At 45.4% G+C, this 26,641-nt stretch overlaps 1 protein-coding gene across 7 annotated transcripts in view; it reads left to right on the forward strand.

Moving 5' to 3' along the window:
• Nucleotides 1-26,641, forward strand: part of ARID1B (AT-rich interaction domain 1B) — a 429,044-nt gene that overhangs the window by 372,558 nt on the left and 29,845 nt on the right. For 4 of the 7 annotated variants that reach the window (XM_032836428.1, XM_032836430.1, XM_032836426.1 and 1 more), the window contains exons 10-12: nucleotides 15,595-15,740; nucleotides 22,875-22,984; nucleotides 23,720-23,878. In XM_032836428.1, coding sequence (XP_032692319.1) covers nucleotides 15,595-15,740; nucleotides 22,875-22,984; nucleotides 23,720-23,878 — 415 coding nt within the window. The remainder of the gene's footprint in view (nucleotides 1-15,594; nucleotides 15,741-22,874; nucleotides 22,985-23,719; nucleotides 23,879-26,641) is intronic. The other 3 variants (XM_032836429.1, XM_032836431.1, XM_032836425.1) reach the window with 2 other exon arrangements.

The following is a 26,641-nucleotide window of genomic DNA, read 5'->3' on the forward strand; positions in this document are numbered from 1 at the left end:
CGAGCACAGCGACCTTATTTGACAGGAGACTCGCTGCAGGAGACATGACTCAGGTTATTAATAGGACTTAAGAGGGGTTTCATTATGTCATCACTGAACAGACACCTGTGCCAAAGATTTCTGTGACTTCCTTCTCCCAAGGAGTTTTAGAATATTGAAGTCACCGGAAAAATGCAACCAAATCCTCCAACGCAGAATTTGCTTTCTAAACATAGTGTTGCCATATTGTCAATTTCAACACAGGAATTACATACAGCAACAAAAAGTGTCTTTCTTCTTTCCTTACTACAGAGCTTTATAAGAGCAGGCTGTCACCATTTTTAGGTTAGTAAATGCTCCTATGGTATATTATTATTGAGCAATTTATTTAGTGAAAATATTATTATTGATATTGTTTCCCATATCGTAATGATAAGATTATCCCACAGAGATTGAATTCCGTTCAGTAGCTGCAGTAGAAACACACCACATTTTTGCTGAAGATAAAACGGGGAACAGTCCGCTGGCTTTGTTTAAAGATTAAACATATACAACGGTGCTTTCACGACTTGTTGTGAATACGTAACACAGACAGCCTTCCACTAGTTTTATATTCGGGATACATTTATTTAGACAGCAAGAGCAAATGATAATTTTGCAGTTGAGAGTTCTAAATCCTGTAAACATGGTCCTAAACGTGGGCCAACAAATACAGAATTTTGTAAACATAATCCTAAAAGCGAAATAATAAATGTAGAATTAGGTAAACATAATTCTTTTGGGACTTTGTCTTTTCCTCTTTTCCTCCTCTCTTGTGGTACCTTCAAGGTCAGTCCATGAGTCAGTAGGAAAATAACAGTGGAGAGAGGGAGGCATTCATCATCAGCTGCTAATCCATAGGATCTGTCCCTCACCAACTCTGGAGTTCTATTTAGTCCCACAAAGCTAGTTTGGCTGTGCCTTGCCAAGCCACATTAAGCAGCTGTGTAAAATGAATTTAAATGGCATGCATCAGAGTAAAATCTCTTCCACTGGGGCAGAAAATCAATGTTAGCTAACCAGCACGAGAAGATCCAATCTGCGTTTCAGCCAACAGCATCCGCATAGCTTCCTTAGAACACAACACCTCCTCCTTAATTAAAAATAAGAACAAGAAAGATGTTGGAGTTTTTCTTTGTAAATCTTGTAAAGGACACTTGGCAAAGGCTCGTCTTTGCGGCCCCATCCCCATGAGCTCAGAATTTTGCCTTTTTATGTCTACAGCATTCTTTCTAAAAAAGAAAGACAAGAAAGTTTTATTTCTATTTTAAATCTTCCTTCCTTTGCCCTTCACCATCCACATAACCTGTTGTGCCTTTTTTTTTCCCCAAAGCAGAAGCTTGAGCGTGAGAAAACATGTGTAGTACATGTTTTAGTGCTGTGGGTTGAGAAACTTGGTTTTCAACGTGCTTTTGCTTTCCACATCTCCTTGCAGCAAAGTCGTGTTTTTGCTTTTGTTTTTGTCGTCTTCCCCATTGGTAGCCGTGCTGGGCGGAAGGCAGGTGGGCAGTTTGGAAAAACCCATTCGCTGAACGTCAGTTTCTCCTGTGGGGAAGAAGTGGCCTTGCAGAAACATCCTCACAGAGTTTGTTAAAATGCCTTCTTTCTCGAGTCAGAGTCCCACAGGGCCCAGAGACTCTGAAAGAATCTGAAAAAGACATATTAATGACAAAGGTAGTGAGTGTGTGTGCGCGCACATACGTGTGCAATTAGACAGGAACAGAGAGCTCACTGTGAGACATGCCAGCTTACAGCAGCTACACTCCGGGCTTTCACAGCTCATTGCAGAGAAGACGGTACAGAAAGCACACAGGTCTGACTGGTTGGAAGCCGTTTCACTAATTCCCTTTTTAAGGCTGGCATGAGAAGGGTGAAACCCATGTGCTGCACTGAGTAGGTTAAGGAACATGTAGAAGATTTGGGTTTTTTTTTTTCTTGTTTACTTTTTGAATAAAGGAATTCCTTGTTTTGATTATCAGGATTTACAATAGAATAATGGGGACTCTACTATTCAAGTCCTAGATTAGCTCAGTAATAATGTCTAATCATTTGGAATCAGTAATTTATACCATGCATTTGTCCAGGATGCCCCTCGCCCCGCCATATACACTGATACACGTTTTACTCAGAAAATGCATTGTTGTGTTTAGTTGTGTTTTTTTTTAAAGATTTTATTTATTTATTTGAGAGAGCGAGCACAAGCTGGGGGAGGAACAGAGGGAGAGGGAGAAGCAGGCTCCCCGCTGAGCAGGGAGCCCAACTCGGGGGCTCAATCCCAAGACCCCCAGGATCATGACCTGAGCTGAAGGCAGATACTTAAGCGACTGAGCCTCCCAGGCGTCCCTGCTCTGTTTAGTTTTTAAAAAGCATTTCTAGTTAAGGTGGTGCTCTTTTGAAGTACTGAGAGAGAGGCGGACACATTAGATGATTGATGGGAAGCCTAGTTCAGGGACGGCAAGTGACTGTCACCCTCCGTCCAGTTCTGATGGCTGTCTATGGCACCATGTTGAACAGAGTTGAGACGTTGTCCGCAGAGGAGAGCCAAAGCTGGCCAGAAGATTAGGAGGGACTTTGGCCACTGCCCCAAAAGAACCGTTGCCATGAATCTGAGGCCACACAGACACGTAAACAAAATTTCCCTCGGCTGCTAAGTGGGTTTTGCCTCTGTCCATCCATCCATTCTGGGCGGCACCTGGAAGCGTCCAACAGCTAACATTCCTGCCAACTACAGCTGATTTGTGGATTTGGCTACATCGGAATTACCCAGGTTTTTGCCTTGGACATGAGCCCCAGAGTGAAGCATGACTTCGGTGAACTTGTAGACGGCCCGCCAAGCCCCACATCTTTAGGCCGGGGTATCCTTCGGTTCCCTGAGGACTGCCGCCCCAGCACCCACGGGTATCGGTTTGAATCTTGTCTTTGGGGACTTGAGGTGGCTTATGTCAGAGTTCTGACACAGATCCCTATGCTCTTTCATCAGAACAAGAATGTTTCAGGGGTTTCTGGGGGCGCGGGCGGTTGAGCACCTGACTCCTGGTTTCGGCTTGGGTCGTGATCTTGGGGTGCTGAGATCTAACCCCACATCGGGCTCTGTGCTCAGCAGGGATGTCTGCTTGGAATTCTCTCCCTCCCTCTGCCTCCCCTGCTCGCGCTCTCTCTCAAATAAAATTTTTTAAAAAGAAGGAAGATAATGTTCCGTTCTGCATTCTAAGAGGGTTTGGTTTCCGTGACAGAACAGTAGAACCTCAGAGCTGGAGGGATTGTAGGTCTCATCCGGCCTCTGTCCCCTGAGTTCATGGTGGAGGAAACAAGTCTCTCTGAGTTACCTGCTCGGGCCCCTTCCGCCAGGGACAGGTGGGCAAGGCCGGCTCTGCGTCCTGCGCAAACGGCTCTTCCTTCGCTAAGTGCAGTCTCTCTCGATTTTCCCTTTAAAAGAAAACGCCCTAATTTTAGTTCTCCATCATGCCTAAAGGCAGTTCTCCTGCCAGAAACCAGCCACCAGCCCAAGTCTGGGTGGAGATCGTGCTTCTGAGTTACGGTCCGGGCTTCGGTTCCCGGCCCTCCCTGCGATGCCCCTGCAGGGAACCACGGGCCTGGCACCTCCCCGCCCAGACCCCGCGCACAGCAGTTGTTGTCGTTTCTGGAACCACGCGCCTTGTGACGTGAAGTCACTGTTTGCTCGAGGGCACACGGATGGGTTTGAGTCTCGGCCCTCTGGTATGGCTTTAGCACCCGGCATCGTCGCGACCAGACCGTGGCTGTTGAAGGAAGGGCTCCGAGTCGGCACTTGGACCCACAGGTGCGCACAGCCACTGATGCTGGCACAGCCACATCCATCTTCCCTGTGCTGTCCCCGAGAGACGCACCTGTGGACTGACTGAACTTCAGAAAGAGCCAGACTCGTAGGCTTCTTAGTTTTAAGGGGAAAAAATGAGCAAAAGTGAGTCAGTTTGGAAAGTTGTATCACTCTTGCCTACAAGGGAACTTCTATACCGACTATCACAACCATGAATCTGGAGACCTACGTTTTAATACTTACATCAGACCAAAAACTAGGTAACCGAAATCAGTTTTGTTAAAATATTTTTGTTTTTAGGAGGCGCCCGGGCGGCATAGTCGGTTGAGTGGCCAACTCCTGGTTGTGATCTCAAGGTTGTGGGATCGAGCCCCGCTACGGGGACACAAAGTCTGGTTGGATTTCTCTCTCTCCTTCTGCGCCTCCCCTCCTTATTAGCTGTTTCTAGCACTCTCTCTCTCTCTAAAATAAATAAATCTTTTTTAAAAAATATTTTTGTTTTCAGTGAAACAAGAGATTGGGAATTCTATTTTTTAACCTTTGCCACTCATTATATCCCATGAAATCATCTTAATCGTAAGGTAACTTGATCAGTGGTCTTCCTCTGCTCCACGGACTTGCAGTGGGTTAGCCTGTCCTCTGGGCTATAGAGAGCCGCTTACGTCCATATCTCATGGGCATCCCACATACACACGTGTCTTCCAGCAACTGTCTTTAGGGAGGTGTATTTATAATTCATTTCCCCTGTTGCTGTTTGCCAGCAAGGCACTTTTTCTGTATTATTTTCCTTGAAGCCAGTATGACGCAATTCTGCTGATGGGCCGGGAGCCACTGATGTGGAAATACGTTAATGGAGATAGTGCATTAAAATGTCAAAGGGAAGGGGCAAAAAACTTCTAAATGTGTCAAGACCCAGTTGCCGTGGGGTCCACGGGCCTGAAGGGACTATGAGTGATGTGTATTAACAAAGAGTTTAGCCCTTTGGATTTTGGACAGTTAGGTTTTAAAATAACAGCTGTGATTAGAGAAGTCACATTATTGAAAGACAAAGAAAAGATTTCAAAGGCTTAAGTAGAGTTTTTATTTCTACAATTAAATGTAAGCCTTTGCATTATCATCTAAATACTGTGCTTAGTTTTTAGCCTCTTTTCCCTTCAGAATTTAGAATTGAGTATTCTGTTGGCATTTTAAGATTATGACTTTAATCAAATCTTTCAGAGTTTCATAACTATCATGGTAACCACAGAGTATATTTATTAGTCTTCAAATCAAACAGTGGTAAAACAAGGGGTGCTTGGCTGGCTCAGTCAGTAGAGTGTGTGACTCGATCTCAGGGTCATGAGTAAGCCCCACATTGGGCCTGGAGCCTACTTAAAAAAAAAAAAAAGAAACACTAATTTTTTAAAGACATTTTATTTATTTATTTACAAGAGTGCACACATGCACGTGTGAGCAGGGAGATAGGCAGAGGGAGAGGGAGAAAAAAATCTCAAGGAGATTCTGCACTAAGCGCGGAGCCTGGTGTGGGGGCTCGACCCCATGACTCCAAGATCATGACCTGAGCCGAAATCAAGAGTCGGACACTTAACCAACAGAGCCACCCAGGTGCCCCAAATACTAATTCTTAAAAGACTAAGATTTTATATATATATATATATTTTTTTTTTTTTTTTTTTTTTTTTTCAGTTTAATGAGATCCAAGGAATCCAAGTCCGAAATGTAGAGCAAACCTTTCATGGATTAGGGTCTGTGAAGTTCCCTAAACAAGCGACTGTGTTGCCTGGCGGGAGTTGTATCCACCCCAGCCACTGGCAGGGGGAGGCTTACGAGCCTGTATTTTTTTGTAACCCCCTAAGCAGCCCTGGAGTGGCCAGCACATGTCTAAGGCTTGGCCTTTGGGATTCCTGCTCCCTGAAGAGAACTAGGGGAAACTCAGAGGGACGCAGTGGAAAGTGGAAAGTCAGATGCCCCCTTTTTTGTCCCTAAGAGATATCAGAGGAGAATTCTAGACCCGAACCTTGGTTACCGGATAGCATTTAGAGAAACTAATGGGTGTGCAAACCTGAAACCATATCTTGGGCTTTGGCAGTCTCTTGACTCAGGGCCAAGTTGGTCTCCCCAAATCCTCTGACTTTCTGCCTTCTGCCCTCTTAGACACGGTTGTCCTCCTCACATTCTGCAATATTCTAAGCTCCCCACCATGTCTAGAACTGCCTTTCTCATTCAGAGTATCTCCTGTCCATGCCCCAGTCCAAACCTGGGTGCTGTCCTCAGCATCTCAGGTGACTCGTGGTGACACATATAGTGGGTTGAAGCTCCCGTTACTAACCCAAGGGAGCCTCACATTGGTGGACTGTGCCCCTTTTTACTTGGCTAAGCCATTGTCTGCATGTCTGACCTCGTGGCCACTAGCATCTCTGCCCCACAGACCTCACAGCCCCACCAGACCAGCTGGGATGGTCCTCTCTGGAATTGGCTTTCCAGTCCATCTCTCCCCAGGGGAAGTCAGCACCACAGTGCAGACAACGCGAGTTCTCCACGGTTACGAAAAGGCAAGATGATTGAAGTCACATGTATCTCAGGGAGCAGCACTGGCCTCATCGCCACCCTGCAAAGTACTCAGGCTGACTGAGGGAAGCACCCCATCCTGCTCTGTGCGAAATTGCATCATCTCAGCCGTGTTTGGGGCTGACGGCACCAGGGACAGTTTAAATGCAGTGAAGAGGACCTGATCTGTGTCATAGTCTGTCCCAGTCTGGGCTTTGGGAAGCATCCTGGGTGACCATATGACAATCATGGGCAAGGGGCTCCCGGGACCCCTTAGCTGGTAGCGTAAAGGGCTGTGGGAGCAACTCCCAAAGGTGACCTTAATTCTTATTTTGAATTTCACTTCCATGAATAGATATTTAAAAAAATGAACAAAAAATCACAGCTACAGAACCCCATAAGGTTTTGTCTGTGGCTTTTGAAAGTTAACTCTTTCTAAATGGCCTTTGACTGTTAGATACCAGGTAAGAGCAAATGGTGAGGAGGTCATGGACTAGACTTTTTGCTCAGCATTCAGGCTTTTCCTACAACACATTTTACCCTAATTTTGAATAGTGTTGCTTCAAGAAATGAAGTAACTTTGTGGACCAGCGCTGCTTTCAGCTCGGGAAATCTCTAAGAATTTTAGGATGATTTTGTTGAAAGTTAGAAATGACTGGACTGAATATTTCCTGGCATTAGAGCCGGGACAAGTGTATTCTCTGTTAGAGGGCTTTACAGGATATCACTCTAGCAAGTTTATGAGATGGAGATCTCAGGACCCGGATTCTTTCTCTTTTTCATGCGATAGACTGGCCTGTTTAGGTACAAGAAGTCCGTGAGTGCATACGGGAGCTGTGCATTCTTCATGACCACATTCCCAGGTATCGCTTGAGTTGGTTCTGGATGGGTGCTGTGGCGGAGCTCCTCAGTATTTGTCAAGCTGTGCACCTGTCTGCGGTGCTGGTACCTCTGACGTCACTCTCTCCTACACCTTGTGCCCAGAAAGGGGATGTCCTGGGGTGAAGGGTGGGTACTTCCATCACTGAAAAGGAATAGCCCTCCTTAGGAATTACTCAAGATCTTTTCTTAATGGTATCATAATTGCAAAATTAACTTTAAGTAAAGATCTCTGACATAACACAGAAAAGAGCACTGTTTTCTTTCTGTGGGCGACCTCAGCGGCAACTAGTTTTACTTTCCGGGGAACTGTGCGATCTGCATCTTACCAGGACCCAGTGGGAAGCTACGTGCACCAGAACCCACAGAGTCCAGGCATCCTCCTCTTCTGGGGAAGAGACAGGTTTGGGGACCCACACCTGCCCCCCATGGCTTTGGTCTCCGCCCTGAGTCTGAGGCAGCCCGTGTGCTGGGAGTCAACAGGCAGTCTCTGAAGGAAGGGAGACTTGCTGTTCGTCTTTGTCTGATTGCCAGCAATTGTTAGGAATTACAGAACAATGGGCTTACCAACCCCAAATCAACGTGGAGATGGAGAGAACATTCTCAGTTATCAGTTACCAGACTTCAGGCAGCCAAACGCATTTTGCATTTTCTTCACACCCTGACAAGGAAGTCTCTCGCCTCAAAACCCTCGAGCTCTATTTGTTCTCCTGGTTGCTTTGAGAAAGAAGGTGACAATCCGTCAGTGGCTTTAGGAACAACTGAAAGGGGGTACCTGCATTGAGGCAGACAAGGACTTAATCTTGAAACTGCACAACAGGTGCGTTTTAGCGGCGATGCCGGGAGCAGGACTGATAACAGGTTGGATCCTGCCGAGAAGGATTGATGAAGCAGTTAACAGAAAGGGAAAAGATGTTCCTGGTATTAGAGCCTTTTAGGAAATCAAGATGGAATATGCGGGATTCCTCGCTGCAGAGTAGAAACCGCCTCCCCGAGATGCAGGGTGAAAACACAACTCTTGGAAGAAAGGCGAAGAGGCCCTGGAGAAATGCTTGAGAGGCCGAGGGGCCCCGGGGGCAGCGCATGTGATGCGGGCTGTGGCCGGACACGCCAGGGAGAGCTCGTCTGCCGTTTGCCACGCGCTGTGCACCCACTCCAGAGACCATTATTGAGACCAGTGAACAAAGTTACCACAGCCCCTCTGTCGAAAGGGTCTTTTTCATAGAGCTCTTGAAAAACAACGTTCCTTTTTTGCCCATTCTCAAAGGAAAAAATAAAACTGAAATGTATCAATGACCAAAGGGTTTGGGGAGTTATTAATTTACAGCTGCTGGAAAGTGATTAATTACTGCTGTAGCTTTGTGGCTGATGTCCTGCACTTTTCAACCTTCTGGAAGGGAACAGGCTGCCTCGAAAGGGATCGCATTCACGACAAGGGAAGATCTTAAACCAAAGACTAGAGAAGGGTTGTAAGAGCACAGGAAGCGAAGATGAGTTCTAGAACTCTCCCTCTGCTTCTCAGACTTGAGCCTCCCGCTGCCCATGTGACATTACCTCTCAGTGACTGCCCCCTCACCCAGCCTCTCGTGCGAGCTGGACACCTGGGAGACACCTTAGTGCCCCTCTCCTTTCCGCCCAGTATCTCATTCCTCACCCTGTCCTGTCAAATGTGCCTCTGAGAGTGGCTGTGCCACTGCCCTCCTGGCCTCTCTTACCTGCTCTTGGAGTAACTGCACGCCCGCGGCCCTAGGTCCATTCGCACCACCCTTGTGTCTTCCTGTCCACAGGCAGGGGACGATGCCTTTGAAACACATCTCTTTAGGCCATTGCTCCTGCTTAACAACCCCTAGTCTCTTTCCGATTGTCCCAGCCTACAGACAGGACCCCACAGAACCACAGGCCCCGGGGGACAAGGCCCTTCTGTCCCTCTCCATGCTCACGCCCTCTAGTCCGCCAACTGCCCCTGCTGCCAGACCCCTGAGCCATGGTGTCCTCTCCTCTCCTCACCCAAGTGAATCCCGCTGATTTGGCCAGAGATGAGGTGTGAGGGGAGACGAGGGGGGACTGGCATCCGTTTCTCAGGGAACTTTCCTGACCTCCCTGACCGCAGGCTCCCCTGTCCTCCCACCTCGGCCTCCACAACAGAGCGTGCTCGCAGGTGGACGTGGCCGTCCGCTCCGGCAATTTGACTTGTTTCTCTGCTTGGCCCTCCTGTTGTTGTGCTCCTCCTGCCCCGTCCCCGCCCACACCAGTCTTAAAACACTCATCTCGAACAAGTGATTGTAACTACCAATAAACAGAAGATGTTTCTGATTAATGTTAGTTATTTCTGCCGTGTCTCCCTGAGCAAAAGGCGTACGGTTGTTGTTAGTTTTTTTTTTTTAAATAACACGTGGCTGTGTATTTCCACAGGAATCTACTGTTTGTAAATTGTTAGCACTTCTCTTCGTCCTCTTTGGTTTGTTTTTTTTTTTTTAAGATTTTATTTATTTGACCCGGAGAAAGATCACAAGTAGGCAGAGCAGCAGGCAGAGCGAGGGAGAGGCAGGCTCCCTGCTGAGCAGGAAGCCCGATGTGGAACTCGGTCCCAGGACCTGGGATCATGACCTGAGCCGAAGGCAGACGCTTAACCGACTGAGCCACCCAGACGCCCCATGTCGTCTTTGGTTTTAAAGATACAAATTGCCACTTTACCTTCCCAGGATTGAGTCTCTCGCTTGTTGAACCAATAGCATTATTTTCCCACCAAAATATGCTAGTGCACATGTTGTCACAGGCGTGCGATGGATTAGCCACAGTGTAAACGGGCTAGGGCACGGATGGCTGGCTTTTCTGTTTTGATTATGTTGTTTTGGGGGCACCGGCAGTGTTTTTCCTGCTACAGATATTAGATTTAAAATAGTTCTGACTGAACTTGTCCTCAGTACTGCTTGGGGGTAGACATGGTGTAAGTCAGGTTGAGCATGCTCTCCGGCGATGCCGGGCACATGTGAAAACAGCTTCTGTTTCTAAAACATTGAAAATAGGGCATCCTGTGCAATGTTATGCATACAGTTGGAACTCTCTAAAAATAAATTCTGCTGGAATTGGGCTTTGCAAAGATTAGGTTCCTGGTTCTGATGACTGTTGGGTTTAAGTGGGAAAATGCTCCAAATTTTGGTGTTAGCCTAATTAATTTTGTCAGTAAGCAATCTTTGCTGGCTACGTAACTCCTGCTACATCTACAGTGACAGTCCATGTAGAGAAAAATCTGTATGTAGTCATGCCGTTTTCCAGTGGAGCACGCCCTGCTTTATGTTCCTGGTGAACATGACTCAGGAACGACGTTTCCCGTGGATGTGCTAGAACTCTTGCGTGCAGCTTCTCTCCATGTGGCTTGCCCCCAGGACTTTGTATGACGTGGCTCCCCTCCTGTGGCATCTGGTCCCAAAGCATTTCTTCTCTCTGTCCCGACCCTTCTCAAAAGAGCTGCATCAGAAACCCACTCACATTCAAGTTACACATTTCACACTTCCCCGTCTGTCACTGTTGAGAAAAAATAGTGGTGATTGCTGAAACAATGTGGCCTAAATATTCTTGTAAAGCACCAAAATCATATACAGATCTTACTTTAAGTTTTCTTGTAGTTGACTTTAAAACAAGGTATTTAGAAAAAAATGTGCGGTTACCCTTTATAGCATTTCATACCGGTGCGTTTAACCGCTGGGTTCAAGCTGTAGTTGGAAGCTGTAGTCCCCTTTCTGCCTTCACCGTGAACCACTGGAAATGGTCACTTTAAAATTGGTGTTTGATTCTGGGTTTTTTCCCCAAAGCCAGCTCTTTGTTGGCAGATAAATGTGTAATGTTTGAGAAATCTCCAAAGTGAATAAAAGGAAGATCTATTAAAAAAAAAAAAAAATCGTGTGTGTGTGTGTGTGTGTGTGTGTTTAGACTGAGAAGCAGGATGAGAAGTGCTTTAGGGAAATGGGTGTACAGGCTCCACTTTTGAATTATTCTCCTTATAATAACCTGGTTCTTGTCATCGAGTGACAGATCTCAAACATTTATGTCTAGTCCCAACCAAAGACTGATTTCAGTAAAGTTCCTCTAGTTAATCTGTGGGTCCACGTGTTCAAGTAACAACCCCCACATCATGCTTTGACTTTGAAAAAATCGGGCCAGTGCTGTGTTGCGTAAGGCCCAGGGGAGAATAGGGCCTGGCCCATTTGCTCACGTGCCTCCCGCGCAGTCCACTAGCAGCAAAGCACCGACACGACATTACTTCTGAATGTTTATTGGGTCCCCTCTGAGACGTTATTGGCCATTTATCGCCACAACCAGCGCAGGTTAGGAACCTGTGGCATCAGGCCAGCAGTAATTTGTAACAAAAACTATCTGAGCCTGTAGACCTGTAACAGATAGCCCAGGAGTTCACACCCCAAGGTCAAGGAAGGGCACTCTGCTTTTCCAGATACAACTTACATCTTAGGGTTTTACGTGGACAATGTTGCCCTTGTTTCCATTTGCATTTTTACCTGTTTTTGTCGTGTTGCCCTGTTTCTTTTTGAAAAAGAGAGTGTCTGAGTGACTGACTTCTTTGACTGCCCTGATGCCATTTGCAGCAATCTGAGTGTTGCTGTGGTCAGAAAGGGATTTAGCGGTCGGTGATGCTCCTTCTGGAAGGGGCCCTCTTTTGAGGTCTCTGTGGTCCAAGTCATAGGAGTCAGCCCAACCAAAGAAGATTTTTGTCGTGAGCCCCAGAAACCCTCTCCTGATAGGCACACCATGGTGAGTTGGGGCGCTCAACTTAGAGAGGCGGCCATGTTAGGTTTCCTTCCACAAAACAAAATTGTCTCAATTTACAACATTCAGCAGAGTGCATTGAAAGCCTTCTTTTTTTAGTATTAGCCCATCTTGCTTGTCCAGAATTACCAACAGTCTTGGCGGGTAGTTTCCAAAGCAATAACGAATAGGGTTTCTTCTGCGATGATGGAAGGACTGGCTGTCTCCCCCCATTTGGACAGATGGCCAAGTGCCGTGCTCATGGCCACCCTGAGACGACTTCCGTCGTTCTCAGCTTCTTCCCTCCTTGGATACCCGAGGGGCCTGCCACACCTGTGAAACTCCTTCCTGGAAGAAGATGTTCAGGAAGCCCAAAGAAAAGCTCTACTTTGTATCTGTCAGCTGTCTACAACTACAGATGACTACAGTAGATAGAGGGAAGGTATACAGTGGGCTCCCTATGCCATTATCCATGTCCCATTGAGTGCTAGCAGTGTTAGGGATCCCATGGAGAAAGAGAGAGAGGACACGGACTGAAAGCTGGCCGGAGGCATTCTGTTCCTGCCACCTGCTAGCTGTGTGTCCTCAAGCAACTTCTTCAGTCTCTCTGATCCTTTTTTCTTTCTCGGTATGTAAGCATAATCCCACCAACCTTCCTCCGGGAATTTAAAAAATCAAATGTGTTCAATGCCTAGAAATTGGTCCAGGTGCATTTATTAGGGCCTCAGAAGTCATGACAGTTACTGTTATCTGTCCCTGCGTGTTCACATGCAAAAACAGGCCCAGAGACCCGAGGAGATTTGCTCCCAGATCCCGGTGACCGTGGAAAGTGTGACTAGTGACAGAGTGAAGACATTTTAACCAAACTTGTAAAACTACAGGCATGGTTTCATCGAGGAGCACTGTAGCCAGCGGCACGACGTCTTCAATTTCTTGTTACTTTTAACGGTATTTTTTTTAACCTCTAATGCATACCTTCATTATCTTATGGTGATTGCAAGTAGACAGTGCAGACTTGGGGGAGAAATCCTAGATTAGGGTTACCAGGAGCCTGCCTGGTGGGTTCTCTATTCCGATTCTCTTTGCCGCTTGAGTTATAAGCCAGCATGCTCAAGGACCCGACTGTTGCGCGCACCCGGGAGTCACAGCACATGCGAAACTGAGTTTGGGGGGAGCCTGAAGAGGTGGCCTGAGGCCTGTGTACTCGGGTGACAACGTTGTCTACCAGTTCATTTACCAAGTATTACTCTAGTAGCTGGGCAGGCTCAGTCGCTGCTCCTCTCGGAGACATACATGCCCATAAGAGCCAAGACGCGCACCATAACTTGTTAGAAGACCCAAAAGAAAGTGCAGGGGGCTCTGATAGGCAGAGTCTGGGGCAGGCGGGGCTTCTAGGTGGGGGAGTGAGGACGGCCTTTGCAGAGGCGGTGGCCTTTGCACCTGGATCTTGAAGGTCAGGTCACCCCTGGTTGAGACTTGAAAGCTGTCTTCAGAAAACCCAACCTGTTCCTAAGTTAAGGACGCTCTTCAGATGATTTATCTGCTACGGAATTGGGAGAGCAGCCCCAACAGGTTTCACTTTTTCTTGTTTTCTTTCAAAACAGGTGCATAAATGTGAGAGTGTCTTTTGTTTGAATGAGAGCACGTCAGAAGGGGAACCTAAGATACTTGAATTAACGCCAGCCACTTTCATGCTGGATGTTAAGACCCTAACCATAAAGAAATACTGTTTCCAGCTGTGGGGCAATGCATTTAGAAGTATTTGACGACCTCGAGGTTAATCAGAAGCCATCAAATGATCTCAGATACATTGTTAATGAACTGCAGTGGGTATTATAATCCTGATTCAGCAGTCTGTAGTTATTCCAAATGGCACTTCAGTGAGCTCAGAATTCAAGGCTGAAGTAACATTCCTTTCTCCCAGAGCCACACCCACGCCATTAGTCTTTCAGCCTGCTAGAATGTTCGTCCTAAGCCATCATCGAGTGTTTGTCTGGACAGGAATTCTTTGAATGGTTGATGTAATATTTAAAAGGAAAAAAAAAAGCCCACTCAAACCCTTATACTTTGAATTTCCCAAGTGGACTGTGTTTGAACTTTTTCCACGAGCCAGGAATTTGAATCCATTGAAAATTGCTACACAAAAAGAATAGTATATTGGTTTTTTCTTAAAATGACTTATGTTAATCTTTTAAAGAATCTTCAAAAATATTTTACTGTTCCACATAGAAAGTCATCAGATGACAGCTTAATGGAGGCTCGGGAGGGGGCTTGTACTCATATTACATTTGGAACAGATAATGCCAAGTGTAGATTTTTACCCTTCCTATTAGTTTTTCTCTTAAGAAGGAACACTGGTAGCCAAAAGTTGGGAAAATTTTCTCAAGGTATACTATTTATGTAAGAGATGCTTGAGTACGACAGTGGAGGCTCTCGCAGATTTTGTCACATTGCCTTCATCTTTCTCTCTACCTGGTAATTCTCCTGCGAGAATTAAAGCGCCGCGCAATTTAAACCTCTCCCATTCCCCGTCTCATTTCCAGCAGTTAGAGAAATGCCTTTGTGCCACAGGTGTCCCCTTAAGATTAAGAAATACCCTCTTCCCCTTGCAAGAGTGCAAAGTTTGTCTTTCACAGAGCACACACAAAAAACTAGCAAAACTAAATCACCAAAATGTAAGTTCATGAGTCTGCATCACAGTTGAGGAAGGGTAACCCTTAGGGACCCTGTCAGCCAGTTGAAGCTCCCTTCCCTCCTGTCCCAGGAAAGCCTACAGAAAGAAGTGGAAGTCTGGTGTTTACTGTGTAAAGTTAATATGGGGATATTGGTATGAGTTTCATAGTACCTAGTTACAGAATGCTAAGTAACAGGGTTGAAGGGTTTTAGAAATGTTTTCTCCCACATTCATTCCATCAGAACATTTAGGTCTAAGAATTTTTTTTTAAAAGATTCTATTTATTTATTTGACAAACAGAGATCACAAGTAGGCAGAGAGGCAGGCAGAGAGGCTGGGGGGCGGGGGGAAGCAGGCTCCCTGCTGAGCAGAGAGCCCGATTCAGGGCTCGATCCCAGGACCCTGAGATCATGACCTGAGCTGAAGGCAGAGGCTTAACCCACTGAGCCACCCAGGCGTTCCCGAAGAAATAATTTTTAAATAACTTTCTCACACTGCCCATTTGATTTTCATCCCTTGACTTCTGGATTTTGATTTGAGGACACTTAGTAATGCTCACAGAGTCAGATCTTCTTAAACATTAGAAATTAATTTTGCTTGCTTTTGTAATTCCTGTTCTTATTTCAATTTCCCCCTTTCTTGCTTATATTCCTCTATATAAATCATAACCTGGAACACTTGACATGATTCAAAACGTATAATTTATTGTGGAATTTGTATTACTTGGAATTTTTACACAGTGGATTAAATAATTAGCAGTAGTTCAGCCCTCTTTCCAGGAATAAGTTATTTTAAGCGAACATGAAAAATAGCGGCCCCCGCCCCTCGCCCAGACGCATTCTGAGAAGTGGCTCCCCGGGCGCCGTGCCGCCGGTGTCCGTGGCCCCCCTATGTACGCGTGTGCTTTCTCTTCCTGCAGGCCAGGCAGTTTTCCCGGCATGAATCAGAGTGGACTTATGGCTTCCAGCTCTCCCTACAGCCAGCCGGTGACCAACAGCTCTGGGCTGGCGAGCACCCAGGCACCCCCCTACAGCATGGCGCCCAACATGGTGAACAGCTCAGCCGGTAACCCGCGCCGGCCCCGCGCTCTGGGAGCTGCCCCCCCCCCCCCTCCCGCGCTCTGGGAGCTGCCCTCCCCCCCCACTCCCCAAAGGCCTGCACTGGTGATCGGCCCCAGCGGCGGATCCTCGGGTCAAAAGGGGACACACTCAGCTCGTCTGCTGCCTGGAAACTTGCTCGGTCTATGTAAATGTTTCGAGACGCGAGGATCACATTATATTTTGTGTGAATGATTTGCGCGGCCTCCGTGATATTGTAGTGGGTGGGCACGTTCCAGTGACCCTGGGGACTGCCCGCTCCATGTCTACGCTGAGTTCTTCTTCTCGTGGGGCATCATTCGAAGTCTTGGAAGGTCCCCCGACAAAACCAGTGCTCCCTTCGGTGCGAGTTCACCTTCCGGAGGAGGGATTGAAGGGCAGAACCAGGGGCGTTGAAGTACTTTTGCACCTTGAAATACATACCCGGAAACAGTCGTTCGTAAGCGCTGTTTGCAGAGCGTCTCCAGTGAGAAAGTCTATATTATTTTCTTAATGGATTGTTTTAAATTTTCCATCGTGTTTAACGTTTTCAACCCCCTTGGTGATGTCAACAACTGCGTTCTTACCAAAGCCCGTCCGGTGAGTGCAGTAAGGGGATACGTTTGTGGAAACACCAGGAATGTCTACACCTGTGCCAAGAGTCCATGTTCTCAGATTGCGTAGGCCCTGAACCGCCTCCCCACGCCCCTCACTGCCCAGCGGTTGAGGAGCGCTGCTCTTGAGAAGAGACTGTGGGTCGTAGCGGACCTGTCACTTTCTAACGCCTGTTGGAGAGGCTGGCGCTGTCCCAGGGAGGATGCTCTCCTTGGATGAATACAGAGCACCGTGTAGCCGGTTGTGTGCGCCCCGTGAGGTTTCATGATGTGTTAGGGAAACACCGTGGAGTTAGAGGCCTGGCCCTTTCTTACTACCTTTTCTCATTTCCTCTGCCTTTCGCCACCCTTCTTGGGGACTTTGAAAGGCCACCCCAGGAGCTGTTGTTTCTTTGCTCCAGGCTGGGCCTGCATCCTCTCTGAGCTTCTGACTTGTTGGTTTTCAGGGTCTCATTTAATAGTGCCCTTCCCTGATTACGCCTCTTTAAAAGTGTGTGCAAGAGGAAGAACGAAACTAGCGGCGAAATGGAAGGTTTTTAAATAACTAGAATAGTCCTTCCTGCTTTTGGTCATTCATCCCAGCAAGGTGGGTGTTGTTACGTTTGAGATAAAAGAGGACAGTCTTCGACAGTCTATTAGCCGGAAGCTTCCCCTTCCCTTCTCAGCACTGTCCCAGGTAACAGTGTATTTGGGTTACGACATTACGTGTTTCTCTGGCTCGTCGAAATAAAATTACCTCAGAGCATTGAAACTGCACAATAAATTTTCACCTCCTATTAGCAGTACTCATTTTTCCCTTTTTCCTTTGGACCCCAGAGCCACAAAAATAACCAGCCACAAGTAGATGGCACCGTGCCCTGCCTAAGAAGATTTATGTGTTCCTGGGGAATAACCAATTTAATGGAAATTCACAGAGAGGGTTTCTTTTCATTATTATTATTATTCAGATAATGCAGCTCTTCGTTACTTCCTGCAGAGGAAATCTGTTCAATGAGAGGCTGTTTAGCCTCACAGTCTAGTATGGGCTAGTAAAAATTTTTTTTATTGCATTGTGTATTTCGAAACATTGAATTTTTAATAATTTAGACATTTATCAAATTTTCTCTACACATTTAGGTGATTTTATTCCAGCTCTATACATCAGATGCACCCTGATAGAAAGTAGTCATCTAGCTAGCACATCCAAAGAATATTAACGAGTTAGCATATACTGTGTGTCTCCTGATAGGCGCCCATTAAGCTGCCGTCTCTATGTTACAGTCTGTGAGGGAAACAGGAGTGGCAAAGGAACCCATAAGGTTACCGACTGGCTCCTCATGGGTTTTGGTCTGAAGGTCCTTGACTTTTTCTAGAGTTGGGCCCCAAATGGCTTCGATCATCATCACATCAGTCTACTTGTTTTGGGCCCAGGCGGATCAATGACCGGTGATAAGGGCAGAATGTGTTCTCTCTGTAAGGGCACTTTTGGAGAAGGCGCACATAACACCCCTGATGTCCAGGGCTGGCAGTGGGATTTGCTGAACCTCGACAGCTTATGCAACTGGAATTCCAGCATCCTCTTTGCGGAGTTCAGGCAGTTGTGATATAGACGGGGTTCGGGGCCAAAAAACATCTTCCTGTGTAGTGACAAATTGTTACAGGCTTCAGTGAGCAAGTAATTATTCAAATGGAGTCAGTGTGAGTATGAATGTGACAACTATTTCTTCATTTTAAAATGCAGGAAATGTGGGGTGCTAAGCAGTGGGGGGGATTTTTTTCCCTCTAAAGGAGCTTTTTTCAAAAAAATTATTTGCATTAAAAGATTAGAATTAGATAATGCAGTGGGCAGAAGTATAAGTCACGTATAGCCCTGTTAAATACGCCCTTTTATAATCCTTGTGTTATTAGCTATGTTATACTTCTTTGTGTTTCCTTTTATAATATTCCTTAGTTATATGCTTGTCTTCGTATAAACCATCATCTTCAGAGAAGACATCTAAATTCCAGAAAATCTATCTGCCATCTGTGGTTCTAAGTTTGCCTCCCTAGAAGCCACTCTGCAAAATATAGGGCATTTCCATCTGTATAACCTCCGGATAGTAAAGCAACAGCCATATACTCCTGTAGGCAGGCCTTCCTCTTACACAAGAGCCCTGTCGGGATTCCAGATCTTTCCGCCAACCTACCACGGCTCCATCCCACAGGTAGTGTCCCATTGACATCCTACCAGTATGGGGCAGACTAGGTCCGTTAACCTTCACAGAGGAAAAAAGGCAAGCTCATTACCACGGGATCGACAGCTTTCTTCCGTGTTCTCAAAAATCAAGAACCACGTGTCACCCAGAATGCTTGTTAAAACTACAGATTTCGAATTTCTGGACGGTGCACAAATCTCTGTTCCTAACAGACGCCTCAGGTAGCTTTCATAAGTGCTCGCTAAAGCTTAAGAACCCCGATTTGGAGGTACTCGGCTCAGCAGTCTCCTGGCAGAACCATGCCCGCTTGTGGGGCGTTAGCTACTTACCAGATAATTTGCTGTTTTGAAACTTTTAAAACTTTTAAAAAGCTACAAAACCATGGCTTGCATATGCATCCACCAGACAGATAGGTGGTGACCGTCTTGAGACTTCAGGGTCCTTCTCTAAGGACCTTTTGGCTCTTGAGCACTGTGTTGACGGTTGGATGTCCAAGTGGTTTCTAAGATTGTTGGGGTTTTTGTTTGCTTGCTTGCTTGCTTGAAGTGAATGATTTTTGGTGAACTGCTGTCCTCCCTCCCCGATCAAAGATATGGGCGGTGTAATAAATGATGAAAACCTTTTCTCTTTAAGTGGGCAGAATGCAGACTGGGATTATGCCGAGTCGGTTGGTAGCCCTGGACTTGGTCGGTAGCTGGGGCTTTCTTGAGAGCACAGCGGGCGTGCTGGGTGTGCTCAGGCTGCATGTTTCCTTGGGCTGCCTGTCCGGAGAGAGGGGGCACGGGTGGCAGTTAGGGTGGTGTGCCTCTCGCTCACACTGCCCCCATGGAGGTACGTCATGGCCAGGGGTCGAAAGGTTCTTGCCAGGCTTCTCCCATATCCTCCATACGTGTCACGTCCACGGTGCTTTGCTCTGTGTGCCCCATATAACGAGAGTCATGCCTGCCCACAGACGTGTACACCTTGAAAGGCCCTCCCGTGTTTTCCAAAACAAGGAATAAAAGATTCTGTGGAGGGTGCACTATCGTTTACTGTGAAAAGAACAAACCGCGTGTGTGCTTCTGGTCCCATGTCTCCATCTTCCAAGAGTGACTTGGCCACCTTGCAGGAAGACTGAGTAAAGAAAGCTGAACGAGGAAGAGCGAGTGTTTGAGTCCAGTTTTGCTCACACCATACGTTCTTTATGTTCCTCTTGAATATATTAAATCCAGGGCAGAATGGCTGCCTTAGGACCTTGACCCACACTTACTTTAGGAAATCATTCTAGCTCTTAAATTTCAGTGGTAAAGCCAAAGGCTAGCACTTGAAATGTATTTACAATACTCACACAGCACTTTCTGCAAGCCCGAGTTCTTTACTGCCCCCTTTTTATGTCTGAACTTTACATACTGGATTACTGATGTCAACAGGAGAAAAAACGGGGCCTTGATTAACACATCCTTAAAACAGTGGTGGTCTCTCTCTTCTGGGAAAGGAGAAGAAAAAAATAGTGCCTCTGGAGTGTCATTGCCCTGAGAGGCATATAGTGCTTTGCAGTGATTAATTGAGAATTCTGGTAAGAAGTCAAAAATAAGCATTTCAACAAAAGGAATAGTAAAAGCCACAGTAAGGAAAGGCCTTATGATCCATTTAGTAAAATAAAATTTGCAGTGTAAGGCAAGAGTACTAAATACAACTATTCTTCTCAATTCTATCCTTATTTATCTCCCAAAATAATAAAGCAATGCCACTTTTGACCATTTTTTATATTTGCATATCCTAAATGCCCATTTAAAAATATATAATAGAGAAGAGGTTTGGGGAACTTCAAACCACCATATATGCTTAACTTCATCTGAGTCTGATTTTTTTAAGTCAGTATAAATTATTATCATTCATTATAACAATACATCTTGGCCTACCTCTTTTTTTTTTTTAAGTTTTTTTTTAATTTATTTGACAGAGATCACAAGTAGGCAGAGAGGCAGGCAGAGAGGGGGAAACGGGCTCCCTGCTGAGCAGTGAGCCCAATGCGAGGCTCGATCCCAGGACCCTGAGATCATGACCTGAGCTGAAGGCAGAGGCTTAACCCACTGAGCCACCCAGACACCCACCCCTTGGCCTACTTCTTCATGCTTAAAAATGGTTCATGGGTATGTTAACACATTGAATGCACAAACACAAATATTACTATTTTCTGTCTTTCAACAGTAATATTTAGGCATAACTTATTACAAATGCTAACAGAACTATTCATTATAACCTATGGAGGGGCAGGCCTTCACAGAAGCCGTGTGTCCGTGACTTTGCAACATTCTCAGGATGGCGTGGCTGTCATTCCTGTGTGACAGCTCTGTGCATAACTAGCGAGGACATAGGGACTTTCCTGAAGAAGCTCCTCTTTCCACACTCGTCCCGCTCTTTTTCCCCTTTCTGTTCTTCTAAAAAGGGTGTTTCTCAGTGTACAGATTTACTCATTCCCCCAGCGCTAGACCCCGGAGAGAAGACTGCATGAAAGCAGCCCAGGGCTGTGAGCGGGGCGGTCCTGGGGCGCTCTCTCTCAGCTGCTTTTCTGAGGTTTCACACATTCACAAAAATAACGGCATTTTTAGCTGATCCCAATAGATTTTTTTCTCTGCAGCTGCATCACTTGAAAAAGCTTTTTGTTCCAGTTCTTAAAGTCTAAGTATTGAAAGTAATTTGGAAAAAAAAAAAGAAAGAAAGAAAGAAAAACATCCCAATTATGATTTGTGTGCGTGGTGATGACTTCAAGGGCTGACCGGGCGCGGACCGGCTGGGACCCGCGCACCAGCATCCCGTGGAAAAGACGGGTGCGTCCCCGGGCGTCCAAGCGCGCTGCCGGACTCCTGGGCACGTGGCAGGGTCGGCTTTTTTGGCAGGACCTCTGGTCTCAACCTGCCGTGATGCTAACGATATTAGCAAATTAGCACGGCAAAGCTTGCCAGCTAATTCGCCAGAGCCCTGCTCGCTCTCTCGCTGCTGTAATTAAAACTAATTATTTTCTAAAACATAGTAATACATGAATATGTACAATAATCATTTTGTAGTGGGCAATCTGTGGAGCCTTTTTTAAAGCTGCTGCTTCTTCTCTTTTTCTTTCTTTTTTTTTTTTTTTTTCTTTTTTTTTGGCACATTATGCAACACACGCACTGCCTGGGAGGACCCAGCACTTCTGTTTGCAGAGTGCAGAACGGGGCCTGTGCATAGAACCTCACGTTTATTTTGTGTTGAAACAGGAATGTTTGCTGGCTTTCACTCACTGACAAGGCTCTTCATTCTCTCCGCTCTCCCTTGTCTGCTTCCGTCTCCCCTCACACATCTGTTTGGTGTCGCGCTCCCAGCCCAGCGCTGTGCAGATGGTTGTCACAGTGGGGTTCTGTAGAAATTCAGCTGTTAGTCCCCGGATGTCTACACTGATTCCCTACTGTAGCCTTGTTCTTCCTTTAAAAAGAAAGCCAGACCCTCCTTCTTAACTCTGAAATGTCTCTTCGTGTTCGTAATAAATGGGTACAAATCAGTTGTTCCTTGGTGAATCTTTCCTTCCAAATCCTAGATGACCTTGATTGAATTTCTGAGCTTTGACATAGAAAGTGAGTTTTGCCGGGAATCGTGACGTTGACTCTTGAGCAGGTTGAGCAGGTTGGGGGGTCTGACCTGGGCAGAGCGCCTGCTGGGCATTAATAAATGTACACACAGCCCCAGACCGAAAGGAAACCGGCCCCGTTGTAAAATCATTACAGATCCTGTCCTTCGAAGATTACTTTTGTTTCTTGTTTTTCAAGTCACTTGTTAGGACTGTTTTCCATGACTGCAGCCTAGGCCGTGTGTGCTAGTTAAGCTTTAAAATGAAACAATAGAAAATGGCGAGTGATTTTACAAACTGTAGATGCTGTAAATGCAGGACATTAAGAAAACATGAAATCTTCCAGTCACCAGGTAAAAAATACACACACCCGGCATTTCCTTTCATACCCGATGACGCACCGAAACATTGGACTTACCGCCCCTCGCACCTGCTCTATTAAAGCTATAGTAATTTTGAAAAAATAATATTGATGCGAGTTGCCTTTCAGGGGCTTGGGTGTCGGGTAAATGATTGTGGTCTTTTTGTCTTTGGGATTTTTTTTTTTTCTTTTAAGTTACAAAAGGACTGGCAGAATGCCGTGCTGTGTAGGTCTCAGAGAAGGGGTGTGCTCTCGGTCACCATCTCTCCTCTCTTCTTCCTTCAGGGGAAATTCAGGTGTCCCACGCGTGTCTCGGTAACCGGGGTTAGCAGGAGCACGGCCCGCTGCCTCACATGTATAATCCTAAACTCTTTCTCCTGTTTTCGATTAGCATCTGTGGGTCTTGCAGATATGATGTCTCCCGGGGACTCCAAGCTGCCCGTGCCCCTCAAGGCCGACGGGAAAGAAGAAGGCACTCCACAGCCCGAGAGCAAGTCGAAGGTACTTCCTTTCTCCTCTGCACGCGGTGTGGGGCCTGCCTCGCTGCGGCTGCCGTGGTGTTCTGGTCACTGGTGTCGGCCTCCACTTTTGTTGCCATTTGGTTTCTTCTCTCGTGCATGCCTCCATCTCGTGCGCCATGTCTGTAGCTCTCCTCGCTCTCTCCTCGCTCTCCCCCCCCTCCATGGTGTGGATCTGAAAGTTACTAGTTCTTACGGCATCGAACTCACGGTCGTGGGAGAGGGGCGGAGGGACGAGACCCACCGGAGAGAGGCGCTCTGGGGGTGGGGAGAAGGAAGGGGTCCTGCCTGGTTTTGATACTTGCAGCCATTTTCTCTGCCTTCAGTTTATAGCTTCCTGTTTTGGCCGCCTCAGCAACAACAACATACTTAATATTTTGCTTTCCTGCCTTATTTGATAAATAAGGTGAACAGCTTTTTTTTTTCCTTTTCTTTCTTTCATAAGGGGTAACCCATGCTTAGCATTCCATGTAAGCTTGAAATAAGCATGGTGGCTTAGTGGCCTTATCCAGCATCCAGCAAACTTACCAAATTATACTAATTAAGAATGTTGTTTTAATACCTTTATATGTGTGTGGTTTTGTGTGTTTGTCCATGTCTTTATATATATCCATTATATATAAAAATTAGTATGTTAAACTGGATGTGCTTTTCGTTATTTTAAATAAAGTTTGCCCTACCTTTGTCATTTTTTTTTTTTTTTATTCCTCTACCACAGGATAGCTACAGCTCTCAGGGTATTTCTCAGCCCCCAACCCCCGGCAACCTGCCAGTCCCTTCCCCAATGTCCCCCAGCTCTGCTAGCATCTCCTCATTTCATGGAGATGAAAGCGATAGCATTAGCAGCCCAGGCTGGCCAAAGACTCCATCAAGCCCTGTAAGTGGCTCTGGTTTTTTTGTGTGTGGTTTTTTGTTTTGTTTTGTTTTGTTTTTGTTTTTGGGGTTTTTTGATAATTAATTCTACTTTAATGCTTGCTTATTTATTTGTTTTATAAGACTTTTTCTTCATAATTTATCCGTGAAAGGGTTTTCTTGATAATTATGTCAGTAACGAAATGAGTAACATTTATGTAAATCGTAGAAGTTGATTTCTGGTAATGAAACGGTGTTATAAAGGAACACCTCTATACGAAGCATGCGATTGTGTTACTGGGTCCAAACTCCTTCACACAGTGACTTTGTTTAAATGTCTGATCTGTTGTGCACTTATAAAGATCTTCAGAATGAGCTACTTCTCCATTTACATGGGAACTAATAGCAGCCACGGAATAAATGACAAATTTGACCTTTGGCCTAAATCTTTCATGGGCTTTTGTATCTGAAACATCTTATTTCAAAACTGCCTACCTGAAAATAGAGATATTACGCTCTGGGCACCGGTTAGCATAACATCAGCCCTGCTTTGTTTCAATCCACCTGTCAGAAATTAACAGAAAAGTGGTAGAAATGTTACCGCGTGTGAATATTTGGAATGCTACTTTTGGATTAATAATGTGTACCTACATTAGAATCAGTCGAGATAGAAAAATTCCCTCGTGTGCAAGCCTGCTGATCGTCTTGAAATTAAGTGTTGATTTCCATATGATACGTAAAAAAAAATTTTTTTTTTAAATGGTAACGAACATATAAGGGAATTTTTTAAGCCTTAATGTTTTCCTGTCCATAGAGCTTGGTCTTCATTTTCCTACTGAAGAAATTAATTCTGTGCCATTTAAAAAAAAAAAAAAAAGAAGAAGAAGAATGGCACTGTAGTAACCTTTATTTTACATTCATATAGGGAATCAAAAGATCTGTTTAAAAAAAAACTTAACATGCAATTACTTGCCAAGAAGGCTTAATTAACACTCTAATTTTTGTAAGACGACGTATTGAACAGTACAGCTCAGGAAAAGCAAGTTGGAGGGAAGAAGACTATGTGCAGAATCTGGCAACCTAGTCAAAACCCCAAAAGGAGGCTGCTATTAATTATCCATTCACTGGTTTAAACAGATAGAGCTGAAGGTTTGAAGGGTTGGTGGTTCCAGTAAATGTTTGTAAAATTCATGTGGAGCTCTAGCATAACCAGCATTTTCCTTTTCAGAGGAAGAAAGGGCGATACTCGCTGTTACCTTCTCTGTAGACATGTTTCGCTTTTGCAAAAACCAAGATGAAATGAAAAATGCTCTAGGGCGGGTTAAGCAGAACTAGCAGGAAGGAGGAGTGCAAAGCCTGCATTTTGATGTCCTTGTGTTATTGGCTTTGAGTCTCAGAAGGCAGCCAGTGTTATGGGTGTTTTTCCCATAACATACCCCAGTGTTGCGTTTTGTTTTGTCTTCATCATAAGAAAAGCATTTTTGAATCAGCCTACTCTCAGGTTAACAGGTGGAACTCAAATTACAACTTTTTGAAAACATTTGTATGTTGGCTCGGAGGGAAAAAGTTCAGAGGTTGAAAATAATAATCTTTAAAACCTTAAGGTAATAATTAAGCATACTAATTAGACTACTAATAGATGATATTACATGTTTAAAAATTCCACCTTATGAAAAAATAAATTAAAAAATAAATAAAAATGCCCCATTACCGACTCTGGATTTATAAAGATTGAGTGAGATAGTTATGATATTTTAACTTAATTAATTAGCTCCCGCCATACAATGAGTCCTTCGGGAAAGAAACTTCTATTCCAAAAAAAAAAACAACACTTTCCACTAAAATAGAAGAAAAAAGTAAAATGAATTGTTGACTTCATTAAACAATTATGCTTAAAACTGCATGCTGTTTTTCCCTTTTTCCTAAATATTTCCACATACACTGTCTCTTCCTGTACCATACCCATTTTATATGTAAGAATTTATGGGGCACCTGGGTGGCACAGTTAGTTAAGCGTCCAACTCTTGGTTTCAGCTCAAGTCATGATCTCAGGATCTTGGGATCGAGCCCCGCCCCCAAGCTCTGGGCTCCAGGCTCTGCTCAGAGTCTGCTTGTCCCTCTCCGTCTGCCTCTCCCCACCCCCGGTTCATGCTTGCACACTCTCTCTCTCTAAAATAAATAAAATCTTAAAAAAAAAAAAAAGAATTTACAAACAAGCCTATGGCTCCAGTGGTAGAGAGGGACAGAGGAGCTATGGTTCAAGGTAGGCTCTGTATTCAGAACATGGTCCCTGCCTTGAATGAGATGCTAATTTAGGAAGGGAACCAAAAGCGATTGTGGAGGGGTGGACCTGAGAGCATCTCTGCTGTCAAATCACTGTTGGCATCACACAGTTTAGGAATATTTGACTGTCCTTTCTGAGACACAACTTCAATCTGTACTTCAGTCTGTACTTGTCGCCCTTCCCAGTGTCTCCGGTAAAACCTGTCTCACCGCAGGCCAGAAACGGACTACATGATGAAGATGTTCCGTGCTTTGACAGGGTGCTATGGACCAACATTGTTGTGTTACAGAACATTCTAAAATAAAAATAAACATTTGCACATACACATATTACCGGGCATATGGTAAAGACTGCTGAAATGTAAATCTGCCTGAAAGATTTGAGGCAAACTGTACTTATAGACTTAATTAAAATATACGCAAGGAAAACATTTGTGGTGCCATGAAGTCCTGCTGCAGTCTTTCGGCACCCCCCCCCCCTTTTCTTTTCTGGAGTCCACAACAA

The sequence above is a fragment of the Lontra canadensis genome, unplaced genomic scaffold (assembly GCF_010015895.1).
Source record: "Lontra canadensis isolate GAN:19392208 unplaced genomic scaffold, GSC_riverotter_1.0 scaffold92, whole genome shotgun sequence".
Lineage (NCBI taxonomy): Eukaryota > Metazoa > Chordata > Mammalia > Carnivora > Mustelidae > Lontra > Lontra canadensis.